A 14,872-nucleotide genomic window follows, 5' to 3' on the forward strand; every position below is an offset into this window, starting at 1 on the left:
ACACACACACAGATGTCAACGTGCATTGAGCAACATCATAGTGCAGGAAGTCTAACTCTTCCTGTTTGATGTCTGAAATGATAATCATAACAAACCTGTGATACATCAACTAGCTGATCCTGAACCAGCAAGGGGCACAAGAACCAACATTACCACTTTAGTCCACAGGGGGCACCAGAACCAACACTACCACTTTAGTCTACAGGGGGCGCCAGAACCAACACTACCACTTTAGTCCACAGGGGACACCAGAACCAACACTACCACTTTAGTCTACAGGGGGCGCCAGAACCAACACTACCACTTTAGACCACAGGGGGCACCAGAACCAACACTACCACTTTAGTCCACAGGGGGCACCAGAACCAACACTACCACTTTAGTCCACAGGGGGCACCAGAACCAACACTACCACTTTAGTCCACAGGGGGCACCAGAACCAACACTACCACTTTAGTCCACAGGGGGCGCCAGAACCAACACTACCACTTTAGTCCACAGGGGGCACCAGAACCAACACTACCACTTTAGTCCACAGGGGGCACCAGAAACAACACTAGATGAAAGTTCTCGTTAGAAACATTAATTGTCAGAGTTTATAGCATTTTAAATGTTTCCACAAAAACTCACCATCATGCTGAAATGCAATACTCATGCAGAATGGTCCATTTCAGAAGACATATATATTATCGGGCTGTGTGTGTGTGTGTGTTACCATAATGCTGAAATGCTGTGCTTTTTCCCTCGTTTTCACATATTTTGTATATAAAAATCTTGATTAAAGTAAAACGTTAAAATAAACGTAGGGAAGTAAAAAGTAATTAGTTACCGTAAGTGTCTCAAATCAGATAAATTAGTACTCAAGTACAGTTCTTTAATGTTAAAGTCCAGTTTATTTTTACCTCATTATGGTTTAATTGTAAAGTCATATCAAAACAACTACTTTCATTTTTCTGAGGACAGAACGGTATATTTTATTGATGAATTTCAGTTAGCAGCATGTTTTGCCAAATCATTTCCCACATTTAATTTCTAAATGCTTTAGAAGTTCACCAATATTTTCTAGTGTAGATCACTTGCATGTGGCGAGAGGTTCAAAGGCTCCATCAGCTGCAGGATGTTGTGAAGCTTTCTAGTTTGCTTATTCATTTAATATTCAACTCACTTCTCTCGGAGAGGAAGAGTTCACCGTAACGAAGACGAATGCAGCAGAAAAGCACTTTTCTAGAGTGGAAGATCTTTAGCATTTAGTGATGGCAAGTATGTTCTCCGTTAATTGATTAGTTTGTTTTCTGTGATCTGTGTTTTTATTGCATTTCTTTTTGCACTTTGTCTTTTGAAGTTTAGTGTTATTGCTAAAATGTGCTCTAAATAAATAAACTGGACTGTAGTGAATATATATATATATATATATATATATATATATTTACACAACACATTCTTTTGTTGTACTGTTTGAAATTAATATATATATATATACATACATACATAAATATGTATACATATAAATATATTCTATTAGTTTGAATGTTGTAATGTTTGTACAGCAATTATTATATATATATAAATAAATATTTATATTATATTAGTTTGTACAACACATTCTTTTGTTGTCATGTTGTTTTTATTTTAATTCAATTAAATATTCTTTGATTATTGATCTTCAACATCTGGAAACACCTTGAACATATTTTACTTTTTTTTCCTAGCTACAAAAGTAAAAGCGGGGATGTGATTGATGCTTTTGGGAAATTATCACTAATATAAAGTCATTGCATTAAAAAATAAAATTATATATATGTATATATATATATATATATACATATATATAGCCTTATTAAATTATTACTGTATTTACTTCCGAGTAGCTTCCTTTGTAAAATGTTAAGAAGTTGAACGTTTTAAACAGAAATTAAAATTATTCTGTTTCTAAAGTGCTTTTAAAAACCACAAAGACCTCAAATAAAAAACCAAGAAGATACTGAAAGAAAGTCATGAAGAGAACCATCATCAATAATCATTTATTCTCAGCAGAGACGGAGACAAACACACGTCCGATTGTCCCTTTCTGTACAGCGGGGGAACTTGTTTAATGCGATTCACATTTCTGTACACGAGTAATGTAGACGCTTTCTATCCCAAAGAAAAAAATAAAATAAAAAAAGAAAGTCTAAAGTTGATAGAAATATAATATCTGCTAAAACAGCGGCTTTAAAAAAGAACACAAAACTATATAACACTGTAACAAAGAGCTGGTTTGCGTTAGCAGAGTGATGATCACATGACATAATAAAAAAACACCATGTCAAACACTTTGAGACGAATAAAATCAGATCAGAGCTCGTCGTCTACCGACTACTTTATCTACGAAAACAGTGTGAGCGTTTTATTTCTGATGAACACTTGTTGATATTAGAGGCAACAGAAACGTTTTTTTTGGGGGGGGGGGGGGGGGGGGGGGAAGAGAAGTTTTACACATTTATTTAATTTAAAGCTGCATTTGGTGTTCAGAAGATGCAAAAATAAACTCGCTCAAAAGCGACCGGCGAAGACTTTTATTCTCGTATCCGCTGAAGACTAAAAGCAGTGTTAATGTTTCTGATTCTATTAGTGTGGGGGGGGGGGGGACCAAAACAAACAAAACAAAACAAACAAATGTCTCGACACAAACGAGCTGAAACGTTCAGAATCTCTCAGACTCTGTCGTCTCCTCCGGATCAGCCGCGGCGCGATGAAGCGATTACAAAATGTCTAAATACTGTCGATGAGAGAGAGAAGACTCCAACCCGATAGTCCCCGGGACATTTAAAAAGTACTCTAAAGGGACCAGGAGCTAAATGTGTGTGTACAACTCAAAAGTCCTGTTTTTTTTTCGTACTTCCCACCATTCAACAACAACAACAAAATACTCACTTTTCTTTTGGAGGCGAATATAAAAGTGAGTGCACCTGAAATGTCGGGATGCATCCCTCCGCTGCGATGGGCCGAAGTCGAAAACAGGAAGTCGATGACGGGACGTTTACGCCGGAGAAATTTGGTGGATAATTTCCCCCGTTTCGCCGTCGTGTGTCGAACCCGGAGTTTTTTTTTTTTTTTTTACGTCCATCGACGCGGCGAGCGAAGCGTCATTATTACGGAAAAAAAAACAAAACAACAATAACAACAACAGTGAAAAGTATGAACTTGCGATGAAGCTGAATTCTCCGACCGTCCGTCGACGCCTCCGAGCGCCCGCGACTCACTGCTGAGGGGGGTTGTGCTCGCCGTTGTCCACCGTCCGGATGATGACGATCTGCTCCAGGCTCTGGGCCGGAGACGGCGGCGGCCGCAGCTGCTCCACCAGAGCGTGGAGCGTGTCCGAGTTGATGGTCTGCTCCTCCTGGTCGGGTTCGAAGGTCACCTGGTCGGCGTCGGCGGTGATGGCGGTGTGAGTGGGCTCCGGCTTGAAGTCCTGAACGATGGCGGCGGAGGGGGCGGCGGAGGGGGCGTCGCCAGAGGCGGACGCCGGCGGGGCTTTGGGGTCCGGGGTGGTCGGCTCGGGGTTCGCCGGCTCGCCGGCTTCCGGGATGGAAGCCATGCCTCTGTTCTCCTGGGTGAGTTTGCTCTGGACGAAGGCCACGGGATGACTGGAAGACAGGAGGACGACTGCTCACACACACACACACACACACACACGCACACACGCACAACAGAAAGTTACCAAACAGGTGAAGTGTTCTGTCTCGGTTTCTTAAAACACAAGCAAAAAGTAACGTCACACCGGAGACTCGACGAATAAACAACACACTAAAAAAATATTTAAAATAAATAATAAATAAAAAGGTATATTGACAGTCTGTCTAAAGCTCTAATGCTCTGAGTGAATTTGAATTCTCTCTCAGGTGGACAGCGACACAGCTTCCAGGCTTTTATTGTGAAAGGTAAGAAAGGAACGAGTGGATCTGGTCACGGCTGAAAGATGTAAAGTCAATGATTACGACTTTTTTTATTTTAAGTACCTCGGCTGCTCTAAAATCAGTAGTTTCTCTTAAAGGAACAGTGCGACATATAATATATGTAATATAAAAAATAATACACAAAAGAAGTCTTTATAAAACAATTTGTCCATCACTCGTCTCATATGTTGCAACAGATTCACTGTTGAATCAAAATGTGATCGTTTCTGTCTGTTACTTATAAACACACACACACACACACACACACACACACACACACACACCTGCTCTGGCTCTCTCCTTGTGTTGCCGCACTTCATCAGCGTGAGCCTTCTCCTGGTGTTTGATCATGTTCTTCACGCTGGCGAAGCGGTTTCCACACAGCAGACACTGCACTCCGGTGTTCCCCTCTGCACACAAACAAATAAACAAACAAACAAACGTTTTAAAATCACATTTCTCTCGAGCAGCAACACAAGAAGTCTGATAATCATTAAACTCGATTCTCAGCCAAACAATTCATTGATCATCTCCCGATTGGACTCCGTATGACATCACTGACGTCACCTGCTGCTCCACCAACAGACGCTCTTGCTTGTTGGTCACATGACGCGTTTCCTCTCCTCCTCGAGGCTGTTATTGAAGTGTCAGCTGTCTACTGGAGCCACATGAAGCCTCACTGCTCTTGGTGGGATTCAGGTAAACTCACCTGGGTGAAGCCGCCTCATGTGTTTCTTCAGTTCCGAAGACGTCACAAAACTTCCGTCACACTGCGAACATTTGTACGGAGTCTCGCCTGAAACACATATTTATTGTATTATATTAATTACATATTTATTGTATTATATTTATTACATATTTATTGTATTATATTAATTACATATTTATTGTATTATATTAATTACATATTTATTGTATTATATTCATAACATATTTAATGTATTATATTAATTACATATTTATTGTATTATATTTATTACATATTTAACATATTATATTTATTACATATTTATTGTATTATATTCATTACATATTTATTGTATTATATTTATTGTATTATATTCATTATATATTTATTGTATTATATTTATTGTATTATATTCATTACATATTTATTGTATTATATTCATTACATATTTAACGTATTATATTTATTACATATTTATTGTGATGATAGCTAAGTATGTTTTTGTTTCTTATTGTTATGCTATCGCTCTTGTTGTTGCTTCTATAGCTTTTTATTTTTACCATGAAAAGAGTACCCTTTAAAGCGATAATCAAATAAAATGTATTATTATTATTATTAATAATAATAATAATAGAAACAAAAAAATGCTGTTTACAGTCACTCTGTGAAATTCTAGCCAATTATTTTTTTGATCTTTTTAATTACTTTACTGTATCAGATATCATTAAACTTATTATTATTATTATTATTATTATTAATAAAATAAACCAAAACGCTGGCAATGAGGCAGATAATAAATAATGAGAATGAATTAAAGACTATTAACTACACAGCTTCTTCACAAGATATTCAGTCTCTGCAAATTGATCCAAAATTTAAACAAATCGTCTTCTTTAAAAATTAAAATTCAAAGCGTTCAGCTCAGACGAGGAAGCAGGAAACCGGCCTCACCCGTGTGCTTCCGGGCGTGCGCGATGAGAGACGAGGAGACGGAGAACGACATGCCGCACAGGTCGCACTGGTACGGTTTCTCTCCCGTGTGCCGCCGCTTGTGATACGTCAGCGTGCTGGACTGAGCGAACGCCTGGCCGCAGATGTCACAGACGTACGGTTTCTCCCCGCTGTGCAGTCTGGGGAGGTGGGAGAGAGGGGGAGAGAGAGACAGACAGACAGACAGACAGACAGACAGACAGACAGACAGAGAATCAAAAAGTCAGGGGTGCGTTTATACCACATATTTACTCCCAACACTCTTCGTATAAATGCTGAACCCATTGTTTCATTATTTGATGTTGATATATTGACTATATAATTGTGGTTAAAGTTCTACGGTTCTTACGGTTAAACGATAAATAAATCACGGTGCAGCGTGTTTTATGGTGATTAAAATAATAACTAGACCGTATGAATCAACTACGTGGTGAGGCCCGGTGTTCTTTACTCACGTGTGAATTAAATACTTTAAAATAAAATGTATCATCTCATTTGTTTTAGAACTTTAGTGCAAAATTACCCAAAAATAAGGCTTTTTCGTTCTACCACTCTCTAACACAGAGCTGCTGATGCTCCTTTAATAATAATAATAATAATACATGAAGAATACTTTAATATATTAATAACAGTAATAATGATATATTAATAATATTTGAATAATACAAATTGAATAATAATAATAATAAATGATATTGAGGGTAATTATAATATTAACTATAAATAAATAATAATAACAATAATGATAATAAAATACAAAATACATGCTAATGATAATTATAATAACAAAAAAACAAATAAATTGGAACAACAGTAATAATAATACTCAAAGTACCTGATGTGTATTTTGTAGTTGGACGAGGTGGCGAACTTGAAGCCGCAGCGCTCGCAGGTGTACGGCTTCTCCTCGCCGTGGTGCATCCGGCGGTGAGCGACCAGCTGACACTTCTGAGCGAAACACTTGTCACAGCTGGAGCAGTTGAACGGCTTCTCGCCTGCAACAAACGCCAGAGACGCAGAGTTAGAACAACACGCTGAAAAGCCTCCGCGAGTCCGGCAGAAGAACCTGAGTTCAAGAAACACGAGATGACGGTTTGAATAAATCTTCTCCTTCCTGCTGCTGGGTGACGTAGAAACGCCACAGCTCGCGTTCCCTCGATCAGCCAAATAACTTCTTTACTTTAACTTCTTTATTTCACTGCCTCCACTAAAATAAACTGCGGACAATCTTTAGTTGGCAAAACAACCAATTTTAATTGTTTGTTATTCATCAGGAAGAAAAAAAGTCGTCTGCAGTTTCTCAAATGCTTCTATTCTGCGCTTTAAACTGAATATTTTTTTGGTTATACAAATAAAAACATTTAAAAAGACGTCAACTTAAGCTAAATGTTATCGGCTATCAATAAACCAAAATAAATAAATAAATATTCTCAAATGAATTGAGAATGAATACTGTAGAATCAATAGCAGATTCCTGGTTTCATTCCCGATCGTACTCAAAATGGCAGAAGAAAAAAAAAAAAAAGCCATTTCCCTGCTGCTAATCCCCATGCAGGTGACCTCCTGGCCCTCGGTCCCCTCACCTGTGTGAATGCGCAGGTGCGTCTTCAGCTGGGTGGCCTGCCGGAAGTTTTTGGAGCAGAAGATGCAGACGAACGGCTTCAGGCCCTTGTGGATCTTCTCGTGCCGCCGCAGGCTGCTCACGTCTTTGAACATCTTGTTGCACTCGGTGCACGACAGCGACAGCTCGTCCACCTCCGACGGATCCTGTTCCCCGACCTCCCCTTCCTCCACGTCGTCATCATCCTCTTCCTCCTCCTCGTCGTCTTCCTCTCTGATGATGTCGTCCATCCCCACCCCGCCGCTCTCCCCTTCGTCTCCCTCCTCCACGATCTTCCTCCGGCCCCGCCCTCTGCCTCTCCCTCTGCCCCGCCCCCTACCGCGTCCCCGCCCCCTCCGCCCTTCCTCGCTGCTCAGCCGGGGCTTCTTCGCCAGGGACTCGCCGTCGTCCTCCTGCGAGGGGCTCCAGTCTTCCGAGAAGTCGTCGAAATCCTTCACGCTCCCGTCAGAATCTTCCAAAAACAGATCCTCGTTCTTGACGACGCCTCTCCCCCTCCCCCTCCCTCTCCCTCTCCCCCGGCCTCTCCCTCTGCCTCTCCCCCGGCCCCGCCCCCTCGCCCTGTAAGCCGGGGTTTTCGTTGTGCCCTCAGCGGAGCTGCTCGGCTCCACCTTCTCGCTCCTCTTCGGCCGGCCTCTCTTCCGTCCCGTTCCTCTTCCGGTACTCTTCGGTGCAACAGGGGTGTATTCCGTGTCGCTCTTCTCCGCCTCTTCGATATCCATATAGCTGGCCTCCTCGCCCTGCTCCCCGCCGGCCTCCCCTCCGGCCTCCCCGCCAGCCGCCCCACCCTCCTCCTGACTCTCCCCGGCAAGGGCGATCATGGCGAGGGGAACCGGTGAGCAGGGGCTGCCGGGCGAGGTCGGGCTGGGAGGAGAGAGACCGGCTTCTTTATCCATCTCTGACTGCGACGTCTCGGACCAGTGGGGCGTTTCCACCAGATACTTCGTGGCCTCGGATATTCCCAAGAACACGGCGGCTTGACGCACAGCTGCTTGTCTGGTGCTAAAAAACAAAAAAAAAATCATTTTACTCTTTCAAGTTAGTCAACAAATCAGGTGCAATAACGTGCAATAATAGTTATTCTGTCTGTATATGTAATATTTCAGTTATTGTGGATTCTTTACTGTTTTTTCATTGTTTAATTGCTTATTTATAACACTAGTTTTTGATATTGTTTCTTATTACTATATCTCTTGTTTATTACCCTCTGCTTGTCTGCTGCTGTAAATCCTGTAAATGTTCCCACTGCGAGACTAACAAAGGATTATTTTATCTAAAATCTGTAATCCAAAACAACAACAACAACCAGGGTGTGTTTGATGCCACTTTACCTGCTGAGGTTCATCTGACCCGTGTAGATAAATTCCAGCAGCTTCTCCAGAGCGTAGCGGCTGACCTTATCGGGGTCCAGCGTCGTGACGTCTTGGCCCTTTTCGGCCTGGGTGGAAAAGTACTTGCTGAACGCGGCCAGGATGTTGCGGTGGGCTCTGAACTCCACGTCTCGCACCATGATGGTTATGTCGCACAGGAAGTCCATCTCCCGCTGCTGGTGCAGGCGCTGCAGCAGCAGCTTCCCGTGATTGAAGACCTGAGCCATCTCTGCTGCTGGTGAACGATGGAAGAGACGGTTATCTCAACAAGAGGAGGAATAAATATCACAGTGGCATTATTGTCCTCTGGGGGGCGCTGCAGGGTGTGAGACAATCAACTTGAGATTTTAATTTCAAGAGGAAATCAGCCTCATGAACAACAAATGGCAGCTTTCAAAAAGGAAAACACTAATCTTTTTTAAATTACTGCTGCTACAAGATATTTACGGTTTGTTTCATGTGATGCTTTTAATAAGTCTGATTGAAAACATCTAAAACGTCTGCTGCACTAAAACGGCCAAAGACAAATTAATGTAATTGTATTGTAACGTCTATCAGTAAAAATATAAATGTTAATCTTTTGTTTATATTGCTTCAAAGTTACTATTATTCATTGTTCTTAATGTCAATAAATCCCGTGAAAAGACAAAAGCCAAAAAGTTAGTCTGTCACAAATATAAAAGTTTAATTATCTTTCTCTTAAAAAAGAAAAGGCTAAATAATTTCCTTAAACAGCTGTCTGCTGTATTTAGCAAAGATTATCAGACAGGAGGAAACGGCCTGGCTCCCTGCTTGTTGTTTTTACATTATTTTTAGACAACAATGGAGCTGCACGTCTCACAGCATTCTGAACGACCCGTCTCACATCCGTAAAAACAACCTTCTTCAAGCTTTCTGTCCTGCAAACGTCTAGAAAACAGGTTCATCCTTATTTATGTAGATTTTGAGCAAGGGCATTGTTGCATTTAGTTAGATGTATTATGTTTTTTTAATGATTTCTCTCCTTTTCATCTCTTTGTATTTATATATTTTTATACCTGCAATATTTTACACATATATATATATATATATATATTAAATCTATAAAATAATGTAATATATATATATACACACACACATATATATATATTATTTTAAATATATTCATATATATATTAAATGTATATAATTATTATATAGTACATCTATAAAAGAATGTGACATATATATGAATATGTATTATTTTTAATATATTCATATATATATTTTACATATAATATATATAATAATTATTGTGTACCGTGTCTTTGTCAACTTACTCTCAGTAGTGAGTCTGCTTCACCGCCTCCTCTTTCTTTAACTCTTAAATTGTAGCTATAAAAAAAACAAAAAAAGAATATCAGGACGTGTAAGAAGACATGACGCATAATTAAAGTATATATATACACATATATTTTAAAGCATGTATCATCTCGCAGACACTCTCTGAATCAGCAGCTTTGACAGGTGAGATGTAAAAACGTAGTTTTGGAAAATAAAAGCTCCCGCCTGCTTCCCGTAGCGGGCCTCGGGGCGAAGCTAACGTTAGCAGCAGCGTCGCAGACGCGTTAAACGCACTTCTAGTGGCGGTTTACCAATTCACCTGTACAGGTGAGTCCTTCGTGGACTTCACCTGCCACCCGAGGAGCGAACGTGGCGGTCAACGGTGTAACCAGGGCGAAGAACGTGCGAAACCAACGGCTGTCGTAGTGGCCGAAAAAGCGCGGAAAACATTGTGCTCTTATTTCGAAGGTTCGACAGCGCGTGCCGGCGGTGTGTCGACGCAACTCGGCACAAAATGTCAGAAACGCCTAATTAAGCCGACGGGTCGAGCACGCCCGCCGTCGATTGCGGCGCATCGCGCGCGTGAATGCGCCGTTATTTATCCGGCACAAAGTAAAATAAAAGCAACGGGGAAGAAAAGTACCTTCTAATATCCGCGATCTTCAGCCATTATCCCGTGACGTCGGGGGGGGGGGTTCTCGCGAGACTTCGTTCTAGTGGAGAGAGTTGGGTTGGTCAAGATGAACACCGCCCCGGAAAACGGACGAGAGTGAGGTGGAGATGGATTATTTTTGCTACAGCAGGAGCAAAAAACAATAATCATTATATATATTTACTACAGCAGCATAAACAAAAACAAAAATCATCTTATATCATATATATAATATATATATTATATATATATAATATTGTATTGCAAACAAGTAAGCAATACAATATAAAAAATGCACAATATATCAAACAAAATAGGATAGAATAATTTTAAAAAAAAAAAATTCCCTTTGAATGAATCCACATATGAATCTACAGAAATCACAATCCACAACTGTTTTAAGATTAAAGCTTCTACTACAGATTTTTGGGCTGTGTTTGTGTAACACCGTTATACTGTTAATATTTTTTTTGTTAATTGCTTTGTTACTTAATTTAATTATATATTATTCTGTCCTATTTTCTTAATATATTGTGCATGTTTCTTAGTATTCTGTCCAATTTCTATAAATTGTGCATTTTACTTATTATTCTATCCTATTTTTATATCTATTGTGCAGTTTACTTATTATTATTTATTTATTTTTGTATCTATTGTGCTTTTTTTCTTTTATTCTATCCTATTTTATTATATATTGTGTTTTTCTTTTTTTTAAACAATTTTTCTATCTTTTTTGTCCTTCGCGAGACGCCATCTTCCCTTGTTGCCACAGAAACTCCTCGAAACTCCACCAATATGTCGGAGTTTTACGCCGCTTTCTGCGCGGAACAAATGATAGAAATAAACCCACACGTTTTACAAGCTTTGGAGAAGGCGACGGCCACGAAGTAAGTGGTTAAATGTAATTTAAATAACTGAAAGGTTAATTTTCAACTAAAAGCGAATTGTTTAGGTTAGTGTTGCCTTCATGTACTGCTGGTTAATATTGGTATTATCTATGGCAACGCAACAGTTTATAAATAAAATGTTACTACTAATACGTATATGCTTTCCGCAAATAAGCTGCCAACATCATAGATCACATGCCTGGTTTTACTTTTGTTCTTGATCACATTCATTTAGAAAAAAACCACAACACAGCATGTCAGCTTATAGATATTACGCAGTGTGCCTGAAGGCAGCATTAATGTATTTCTCAATTTAAGTGTTGTTGCTGTTGTTTATTTGTCAGTAGTGTCACAATAAAGCTGCCAGGAAACCACCATCTGAGAGACGCTCAGCGACTCCATGACAAAGACGTTCTCGCTCTCTCAAAGTGTCTGAGGGACAACAAGAGGGTGACAGGTGAGCAGCAACACCTGTTGTATTACAGTTTTATTTATGTTTGTAAACAATCTAAAAGTAGTTTTCTCTATACCAACAGCTCTTGATGTCGGGTACAATAACATAACCGACGAAGGGGTTGGACACCTAGTTGACCTCCTCCAGGTGAGCATGAAGTGGGGGATGTTATTCATTATATTAGATTAAATGGTTGATGTGACAATGTGATGTATTAATTTGGGTCATGTTTCATATTAATCATGTTCCAGTTTATCTTTCCGTGTTCCCCCGAGCAGGAGGACGGCTCGTCTCTGCGCTCTCTGGACTTGACGTTCAACGACATCCGGAGCGACGGAGCTGAAGTTCTCGCCAAGAGTCTGCAGGTTTTATAACCTTCTCACACACAAACACACAAACGGCCGCTATGCTTTGACTCATTGTGCACCAATCACAGGGAGACACCAAGAAAACAACAATGTGTTAGTCCGTCTCTTAATACCGTCTGACTTCCTGTCTGCCGTTCCCGAGCCCGTTGGTCCATACTGAGGATGTAAATATGGAAAACATAAATATCTAATATATTTTTTAAAAGCCTCCTCGAACGATACCCTAACCCGACAGGAAGTCAGACATTTTTTATTTATAATGACATGTTGGGTCATCATACACTGTTTACGCGCTACTACTAAGCTTGTTTACAAGATATTATCTCTCTCTTTCTGTCTCTCTCTCTCTATATGTGTCTCTCTCTCTATATGTCTCTCTCTCTCCAGCGTAACAGCACCTTGCTCTCTCTCAGACTGTCCAACAATAAGATAGAGAACAGAGGAGCGATGCACCTGGCCCGCATGCTGCAGGTGAACAGCACCCTGAGGGAGCTGGAGCTGGCTGCCTGCGACCTGGTAAACGCATCTATAAACACACACACACACACACACATATACATATATATATATATATATACTTAAATGTCCCTTACCGATAGCACTTTAGTAGCACTTAAATGGCACTTACGGATAGTACTTTGTAGTTTGACTTTATTGAAGAAATTGTACTTGCTTGATTCTTGTTGTTCTGAGTTTGGACTCACGGTTTAATGCACTTATTGTAAGTCGCTTTGGATAAAAGCGTCAGCTAAATGACATGTAATGTAATGTAATGTAATATATATACACGTATATCTTATCTGAATGATCTAAAAGAAGTGATTCCTCTGATCTGTGGACGGTTGGTCGTCCCGTCAGGACACTCAGAGCGTCATTGCGTTCGCCATCGTCCTGACGCGCAACCAGACTCTCCGCTCGGTCGACATCAGCCGGCCGCTGCTCTTCGGCCTCCAGGTACGAACACGCAGAGCATCAAAGAGCACATTCGATGCACGAATACAAAAGGTGGGCATTGGGTCCAGACGTCCGTCCCGCAGGAGGAGTGGGCGGTGCACGTGGCAGAGATGCTGGCGGTGAACGGCAGCCTGGTGGAGCTCCACCTGGGGAAGATGGGGATGACCGACACAGGGATGGAGAGGCTGACCAGAGGCCTGCGGCTCAACGGCAGCCTGCGCTACCTGGACCTCCGCGGGTAGCAACACGAGCATCCTCCACCCTTTTTCACACCCTCCACCCTTTTAACACCCTCCACCCTTTTAACATCCTCCCGCTCCCCCTCCTGACCGTGTGCAGTAACCGCGTGACTCGCGACGGCGTGCGCCATCTAGCCGACCTGCTGAAGCAGAACCCGACCTTGGAGGTCGTAGATCTGACGTCCAATCGGATCGAAGATAAAGGCGCCGCGTACCTGAGCGAGGCTGTCGCCTGGCCGAGCTGCGCCCTGAGAGAGTGAGTCCAAAACATCCATCTTGACTTATTACTAGGTTTTTAATGGTCTGGGGAGGAGAAAGCCTCCAGTTGTTACTTAATTTAAGGTTTTTAAAGGTCTGAAGAGCCAAAAGTCTCCAGTTTCTACTTAATTTAAGATTTGTAAAGGTCTGAAGATCAGAAAGTCTCCAGTTTCTACTTAATTTAAGGTTTTTTCAAAAGGTCTGAAGAGGAGAAAATCTCCAGCTTTGACTTAATTGAAGGTTTTTAAAGGTCTGAAGAGGAGAAAGTAGTTTTTACTTATGGAAGCAAGATGAACCGTTTCTGTCCTTCAGGCTGTCTGTCCGCAGTAACAACATCAGGACGGAGGGTCTGCTGTCTTTGGCTCGGGCGTTGACGGCCAACACAACGCTGGACCACCTTTACGTCTGGGGGAACCACCTGGAGGAGCCCGTCTGTCAGGTGACATGTCCAACGCATCCCGTCCCCTCGCCGGTTCGTCACGTTTTAACTCTCCGGCTCTCCTCTTCAGGCCTTCAGGGAGCTGATCGACGGCGGCCGGCTGCGTCCGGAGCAGACGGACGTCAGCGCGTACGAGGTGGACGGCCAGGTGTTCCTCGCCGAGGCCCCAGGTGGTTTGAGGAGACGCTACGACTCCACCGCCGCGCCGCCCACTGAGAGCCGGACACTCGTTTCCCTGCAGTCCTGCTGTGCTTCAGAACCTCGTCGTCACTTGTGCACAAATGTGTCAAATATACTAAAATAAAACAATGCAATTAAACCAAAAAAAGAACTCTCAAACTAAATTTATATTTTATTAATATTTAAATATTCAGTGCACAGATTTTAAGGGTGTGAAAGACACCTGTGAATGCCAAGTGTCAGTGTTCATCACATATTTTATAAAAACCGGATCGCTCTATCGTGATCTTTATAAAATTATATATTTTTTCAGAATAACTAAAAACTATTGAGATGAGCTCATAGAAGACGGCAACCCGATGCTTCATGTGTTAAAGCTGCATTCTCTCTCCTGACCACCAGGGGGCGACTCCTCTGGTTGTATAGAAGTCTATGCTTCATGTGTTAAAGCTGCATTCTCTCTACTGACCACAAGGGGGCGACTCCTCTGGTTGTATAGAAGTCTATGAGAAAAACTCTCGATTAATTCCCTCAGTAA

General features: G+C 41.4%; 2 protein-coding genes across 10 annotated transcripts; one reads left to right on the plus strand and one right to left on the minus strand.

Annotated features, from left to right (window-relative positions):
• Window positions 1-2,448: 2,448 nt before the first annotated feature.
• On the minus strand, window positions 2,449-10,595 carry mynn (myoneurin). 5 transcript variants are annotated; one of them, XM_034559897.1, is made up of 9 exons: window positions 10,547-10,595; window positions 9,900-9,954; window positions 8,563-8,836; window positions 7,197-8,233; window positions 6,449-6,608; window positions 5,575-5,753; window positions 4,645-4,731; window positions 4,220-4,345; window positions 2,449-3,645 (listed from the first exon to the last, which is right to left on the minus strand). In XM_034559897.1, the coding sequence occupies exons 3-9, from the start codon at window positions 8,826-8,828 to the stop codon at window positions 3,239-3,241; spliced, it is 2,262 nt and encodes a 753-aa protein (XP_034415788.1). In that variant the 5' UTR covers window positions 8,829-8,836; window positions 9,900-9,954; window positions 10,547-10,595; the 3' UTR covers window positions 2,449-3,238. The 5 variants fall into 5 exon arrangements, with proteins under 5 accessions (XP_034415788.1, XP_034415790.1, XP_034415791.1 ...); XM_034559899.1 differs by having other exon boundaries at window positions 8,563-8,833; window positions 10,547-10,590; XM_034559900.1 differs by lacking the exon at window positions 10,547-10,595 and adding an exon at window positions 10,223-10,330 and having other exon boundaries at window positions 8,563-8,833.
• Window positions 10,467-14,784, plus strand: lrrc34 (leucine rich repeat containing 34). 5 transcript variants are annotated; one of them, XM_034559903.1, is made up of 11 exons: window positions 10,467-10,677; window positions 11,303-11,442; window positions 11,787-11,899; window positions 11,979-12,043; window positions 12,148-12,261; window positions 12,652-12,780; window positions 13,123-13,218; window positions 13,302-13,456; window positions 13,558-13,713; window positions 14,028-14,154; window positions 14,225-14,784. In XM_034559903.1, exons 2-11 carry the CDS (start codon window positions 11,351-11,353, stop codon window positions 14,456-14,458), a joined length of 1,281 nt encoding a protein of 426 aa, XP_034415794.1. In that variant the 5' UTR covers window positions 10,467-10,677; window positions 11,303-11,350; the 3' UTR covers window positions 14,459-14,784. The 5 variants fall into 5 exon arrangements, with proteins under 5 accessions (XP_034415794.1, XP_034415795.1, XP_034415797.1 ...); XM_034559904.1 differs by having other exon boundaries at window positions 13,305-13,456; XM_034559906.1 differs by having other exon boundaries at window positions 12,172-12,261.
• Window positions 14,785-14,872: the final 88 nt, after the last annotated feature.

The sequence above is a fragment of the Cyclopterus lumpus genome, chromosome 20 (genome assembly GCF_009769545.1).
Source record: "Cyclopterus lumpus isolate fCycLum1 chromosome 20, fCycLum1.pri, whole genome shotgun sequence".
Lineage (NCBI taxonomy): Eukaryota > Metazoa > Chordata > Actinopteri > Perciformes > Cyclopteridae > Cyclopterus > Cyclopterus lumpus.

Excerpts from the sequence above, each read along its gene's own strand:
- mynn (XM_034559897.1), bottom strand. The coding sequence starts at position 8,828 with ATGGCTCAGGTCTTCAATCACGGGAAGCTGCTGCTGCAGCGCCTGCAC. Across the intron at positions 5,754-6,448 it reads AACTACAAAATACACATCAG|ACTGCACAGCGGGGAGAAAC; the intron begins GTACTTTGAGTA and ends CCACCTCCCCAG. Across the intron at positions 4,346-4,644 it reads CATGAGGCGGCTTCACCCAG|AGGGGAACACCGGAGTGCAG; the intron begins GTGAGTTTACCT and ends GTTTGTGTGCAG.
- lrrc34 (XM_034559903.1), top strand. The coding sequence starts at position 11,351 with ATGTCGGAGTTTTACGCCGCTTTCTGCGCGGAACAAATGATAGAAATA. Across the intron at positions 12,781-13,122 it reads AGCTGGCTGCCTGCGACCTG|GACACTCAGAGCGTCATTGC; the intron begins GTAAACGCATCT and ends TCGTCCCGTCAG. Across the intron at positions 13,457-13,557 it reads CGCTACCTGGACCTCCGCGG|TAACCGCGTGACTCGCGACG; the intron begins GTAGCAACACGA and ends GACCGTGTGCAG.